Source organism: Saccopteryx leptura, chromosome 1, assembly GCF_036850995.1.
Source record: "Saccopteryx leptura isolate mSacLep1 chromosome 1, mSacLep1_pri_phased_curated, whole genome shotgun sequence".
NCBI classification, from domain to species: domain Eukaryota; kingdom Metazoa; phylum Chordata; class Mammalia; order Chiroptera; family Emballonuridae; genus Saccopteryx; species Saccopteryx leptura.
The window spans coordinates 368,726,039-368,731,593 of NC_089503.1; the positions used below are offsets into that span (position 1 = coordinate 368,726,039).

Below are 5,555 nucleotides of genomic sequence, written 5' to 3' on the forward strand. Positions count from 1 at the left end.
TTGATTTGTTGTCTTTTGTGAAACTTCAACAATTTAAAAATTAAGTTAATAAATATGAAATTAGTTACAGCCTCCCCCACCCCAGCCATGTGATGCACTCCTAGGAGACAAAGAGGAGAAAATCGTGTATCCACATGTAGTACAAACTCAGAAAATCACACCTGCTATTTATTCTTATCTAGGATTTCCCGAGGCAGAACAATCACACTATTTCACCTTGCTCTAAAGACTTGAGAAACATAAATAGATCCATAAATAGCTCATATAAATATAGGTTTTACCTTTTAAATAATGGAATTCCTAAATCTGGAATACTATCTTCTTAAAACAAATACAAAATAAGGCACACAACTCATTAAAATGGAATCTTAGGCCCCAAAGTGAACTCAGGACCTATTAAATACATAAATAACCTAAAGCCCTTAGAAAAACAAGTAAGAAGCCAACTGGTTCTCAGTCTAAACCTTCCTCCTAGGGGAGAGGCAGAGATGATTCAGACTCAGTCTCGGAAGCAAAGTGTTGTTACTTCTGAAACTTCAGTCGAATGAGAATGAACTCATTTAAGAGCTCGACTGAGTTTGATCAGAAATGGCCTGGGTTTACTCCCCGGCATGTCTAACTGACTCGGGGGAGCTGGGGTCAGAGGGAAACTCTTAAGCCACGTGGCGGACAATGGGGACGACGCAGGTGCAGCCCACTTTCACCAGCATCTTCTCCATCCGGAAAGAGTGCTGGCAGTGCCGAGGGAACCTGCGCAGGACCAGGATCTCCTGCTGGATGGCGACGGAGTTCAGGTGGTGGTCCAGCTTCCCGTCAGGACCCACACAGAAATAGTTGCGGCACTCTGCCTCCCAGATGTCAGCGGGGAATCTCTCAGGGTCCTTATTGAGGCTGCAGGGGGAGACAAAAGCCAGGAAGAGAGTGAATTCCTGGTAAAGCAGGAAGGAAATCAAACAGGAATCAATGCAGGGAGACCCATGCGCAGGGGGTCACATTAGAGGCATTGCAAATCCTCTAAGGGCTGTTAGGCTGAAAAAGAGGTAGTTTCAAGGTAACTTGGGTTTTTATGCACGTGAGATGTTATAGAAAAAGACAATGATTAGTTTTTCTCAATTTTTCTGAAGAATGAACAACAACAACAACAACAAAAGGATAGACTGAGACTACAGAAGGGATTTAAGTAGAGGATGTTTTTTAGAGTACGTTTGATAGATGGGCAAAGACCAAGGGAATCATCTATGAATAAGATAGTCATTAGCCTGACTGAGTGAAGTCTTGTCTTTGAAACATGGAATGCATCAAAATGTTATCTGACAGCACATTCCTGGAACAGAGCCCAGAGCTGAGATGAAGGGCTCAGAAGCTTAAGCCCCTCTGCAAGTCTCTCTCCTCTGGCAGAGGGAATGATTTGCTTTGAGATTGAATTGATTTGTATAACTATTCTTAGTAATGAGAAGAGGAGAAGAAACCCTACAATCAGGTGAATCATAATTGAGGTTTATTTGCATAAAATCAAATTATCAAAATACATCTTTTATTTAATTCTTCATGGGGTCTAAATCCTAGATGTACTGAGGACACAGCAAATGCAGGCCTGTTGGGAATGTAGATCAAAACTATTTAACTTACAAAGTGGTAGAAATACCCAACATGATATTTCTTTCTCTACTGGGACTCAAGCTATGTTTTCCCATTGCTAAAAAGACAAAAAAAAACCAAAACAAAACAAAAAAAAACCCCACAAAATTTTTAATTGCTAGTATTTTACAAGAAATCTTCTTAGTGGTAGCTCTTGTGAAGAAAGAGAATTCAGGCATTAAATTCTCAAATTGAATGTCTTTTTAAAATAAATAATAGACTTGGAGTATCATAAATATTAGAATAATGACTACCATTAATTTGGGTGGGTTTTTGGTGTCTGTGACAATGATTTCTAATAGGATAGGTGTCAGGGGTGGGGATGTTCTGTGCTCTATCAATAAGTTTATAGAATGAAAGTTTGAGAATCATTGTTTTGCACAATGGCCCTTCCAGTTTTGACTGATGATTCTGAGTGAGTAAAATTTTCCTCAAGGTGCTTTAACTGGCAGTCTGATGCATAAAAGGTAAAAGAATACAAAGATTTTTATCTGGGGCTCTTACGTGAGATTCCAAGGTGAGGTGGATCGGTTGTGGTAATCTGAGAACCTTCTGGAATTCATATTCCGGTTATGGATGTTTAGGTTGACCAGCACAGTCGAAAGGAACTTCTTGTCCTCGGTGTTTGGGCATCCTGGATGTCGTGTTATTGGTATTCCTGCCTTCACTATGGCCACCAGAGTCAGCAAGAGCAGCAGCAGTGACTGGAACTGCATGGGAAAGGAGAGACAGGTGGGAGATTGGATTAGTATGGGGTTTTTGATAACAAATTGATAACAATTGTATTGCTAATCATAGAAAACATACTATGCTCCAGGACAATCTATTCTAAATTTTAAGATCACTTAAATAAAAAAACTGGTTAAGGCCCTGGCCGGTTGGCTCAGCGGTAGAGCGTCGGCCTGGCGTGTGGGGGACCCGGGTTTGATTCCCAGCCAGGGCACATAGGAGAAGCGCCCATTTGCTTCTCCACCCCACCCCCTTCCTCTCTGTCTCTCTCTTCCCCTCCCGCAGCCAAGGCTCCATTGGAGCAAAGATGGCCTGGGCGCTGGGGATGGCTCCTTGGCCTCTGCCCCAGGCGCTAGAGTGGCTCTGGTCGCGGCAGAACGACGCCCTGGAGGGGCAGAGCATCACCCCTGGTGGGCGTGCCGGGTGGATCCCGGTCGGGCGCATGCGGGAGTCTGTCTGACTGTCTCTCCCCGTTTCCAGCTTCAGAAGAAAAAAAAATAAAATAAAAAAAATAAAAGAACTGGTTAAGGGATACAAATAATGTTAAGACCACAAAGTTTTTATCAGTCTTGAACATTCATCTTTTGATTTGGGAAAGGCACATTATTTATTGGCTGGCAATAATCTTAGTAAAAAATGCTGAGTCATCATCCTGTCAGTACATGTATCATGGCCAGGTCATCAGATAATATTGACCTTGATTTCCTAGGAGGAAATGTCTTCCTGCGCCATTGTTCTCTGTCTTAGCATTCTGTGAAATCCTATGTGAAGGCAAATGTGCACTTAAGAACGGGTTATAGAAAATCCATGTGGTGTCAGTATTGGTATTAGAAATGCTCTTGGTGCCACTACTAAACATCCAGCTAAAAACTGGATCCCCTTCTATTTTCTTAGGTGTAGTTTACAGTTTTCTAAATTTACATATATTAATTATATGTTCCAATTACATTTCAAAGACTATATTTTACAAATATAAAAAGCATTTATTCTAAACCACAGTTATGCTGTATCGGATGAGAATAGATGGGCTTGGTGTACCAAGACTATGGTATAATAATAAAATGATGGAAGCAAAAGTCATCGCCACAACTTAGTAAATCCTCAAGGATAGTGACCCATCTTATTTTGGATTAAAGCAAAGTGCGGTAGGAGAAATATACTACATGGCTTGTACTCAGAAAAGTAGATTTTCAATAAATATTCTTTCTCACTGTACAGCATTGTGACACTTCTTTATGTGGTTTAGCCCCAATCTAGCTATCTTTCAGTTTTAATCTCCTCCTTCAAACTGATCTGTATCAGTTCTTGAAAATGCTCTACAAGGGCAAGTATCTACCAAAGCATTTTCTACTTTACATGATCAGTAGTCTTATATCCGCAAGTCAAAATCCAGAATTTCATACCCACAGTCCAGAAGTATTCTCTGGTTCAAATCAAGAAGAGCATTGCACGTTAGAGCAGGACTCACCACGGAAGAGGTTCTCAGAGGAGCCATCGTCATTTCTCTCGAGCCACTAGAGGTAGATGAGCTTGTGCCTGTTGTGAGATGGACAAAGTGTAGTGCTACCTGCTGTCTTTTTATAGGACTTTGCTTCTTCTGTGGTCACTTACGTTATCATGTCAGAGTGGGTTCAGGAGTGACACCATTTTGGTTAAAAGTTCCATCCCCAAATGAGGTCAGAGAGGAACCTCCCCTTCACGGCAAGTAACATCTGTTTGATATCATGAAGGAAACTGGGAAGGACAGAAATTTATGTTTCCAAAGACTTTCCCTCTCTTCATCTTTCAAGGAACTATTTGTTGGGCGCTGAGCAAGGATACTCTACTTATGAGCTTATATCATTAATTAATGGGCATATATGAAGCTGCTATAAGAGCTCTGTTTTATTTTAATGGCTCATGGGAAAATAAAAATTTGACATAACAACCAAGTCTTCTGGTGTCATGCACCTTGAATTCCCATTTGATAATTCTTTTCCTCATCATATTCCCTAACCAGGTGTTATGGAAGCCATTTCAGAAACTATTTAAAATATCACCATATAAACTAACAAAAAAGGAATAAAGAATTTAATGATGACAGGATACATTATTTTATTGACTTAACAATGTTTTGTGGAATGTTTGTTCTGCTAAGGAACAATTTAATAACTAGGTTTAAGAGAGATGAGATTTACTATTTAAGTATATCTAAACAAGCAACTTGTTAACACATGTTATTCTTTCAGAGGAATGAGATGGAGGTGGAGGGAGGAGATGTAGACAGACAATGGAAGGAATTGGAAATGGAAATGGAGTCTGGAGAAAGGTGATGGAAGGAAAGAAGAAGAGAGCAATGAAGAGTAGATAATGATTAAAACAAGAAGGGAGAGGAAAAGTGAGGGGGGATAAGAAGGACTTAGAGAGGATGTGGTTTTCTCCTTAGTTTTCTGCTCACTGTTTAAGTGAGATGAACGTTGATTTCATGTCCTTGAGAATAGCTCCTCCTCAGGAACACTGTGGGTCAGCACAGGATGATAAAGATGAAGGATAAGTGGATACAGATGATGTTGGATACATGTTACTGTCTCTCTGCCCCTTTTCCCTAGTAAGTTTACCACGGCTCCCAGGTCCTCTCAGCTGGTATTTCATATTATTCACAAGGCTGGTATCACATATAATTCAGGAGGCTGACTAGCAGTTCTAACTCAACAGTTGGGGTATATAAGAAGTTTGCTGAATTTTGGGTGTGTTCATCCTGAGATGCTTTCCTCCTTGCCGTGTTTTACTCTGTATTTCAAGTGACCCTTCTCAGACTCCCCATCAGTTGGCTTTTAGCTGTGTTTAGCCTGAGGGCAGAAGAGCAGGAATGGAGAGAAGGGAGGAAGGGGGAATCCAGGGGTCTCCTCACTGTTTCCTGGAGCATTACTACCTCCTTTTGTGTTTTTGGCCTAGAGATGGTAGCAGCCTCTTGCTGATGCCAATCTCAAACACCATGGTAACCAGTTTCTTGCATTAAATTTCCTCTGTCACAAATGCCTGAAGTTACTACTGTTCTACTGCCTAGACAGATCCTGACTGATCAGCGAGGGAGCCCATGAGCAACTGAATCTCAGAGGCGATGGTAGATAATAGTGATGGCAAGGCAGATTCAGATAGAGAGGAAAGTAAGAGGCAGCTTCTCATGATTCCCCCAGTTCTGGTGTTGA

The 5,555-nt window shown here is 41.1% G+C and overlaps 1 protein-coding gene across 3 annotated transcripts; it reads right to left on the reverse strand.

Moving 5' to 3' along the window:
• Positions 1-653: 653 nt before the first annotated feature.
• On the reverse strand, positions 654-3,900 carry IL17A (interleukin 17A). 3 transcript variants are annotated; one of them, XM_066361385.1, is made up of 3 exons: positions 3,836-3,900; positions 2,143-2,348; positions 654-891 (listed from the first exon to the last, which is right to left on the reverse strand). In XM_066361385.1, exons 1-3 carry the CDS (start codon positions 3,866-3,868, stop codon positions 654-656), a joined length of 477 nt encoding a protein of 158 aa, XP_066217482.1. In that variant the 5' UTR covers positions 3,869-3,900. The 3 variants fall into 3 exon arrangements, with proteins under 3 accessions (XP_066217482.1, XP_066217484.1, XP_066217483.1); XM_066361387.1 differs by having other exon boundaries at positions 2,143-2,342; positions 3,839-3,862; XM_066361386.1 differs by having other exon boundaries at positions 2,143-2,342; positions 3,836-3,862.
• Positions 3,901-5,555: the final 1,655 nt, after the last annotated feature.

Bases quoted from the DNA above. Each gene is read 5' to 3' on its own strand.
- IL17A (XM_066361385.1), bottom strand. From the start codon at position 3,868: ATGACGATGGCTCCTCTGAGAACCTCTTCCGTG. The intron at 2,349-3,835 runs GTGAGTCCTGCT...TTTCCCATGCAG, and splicing joins CTCTGAGAACCTCTTCCGTG to TTCCAGTCACTGCTGCTGCT. The intron at 892-2,142 runs GTAAGAGCCCCA...CTCCCCCTGCAG, and splicing joins ACCTCACCTTGGAATCTCAC to CCTCAATAAGGACCCTGAGA.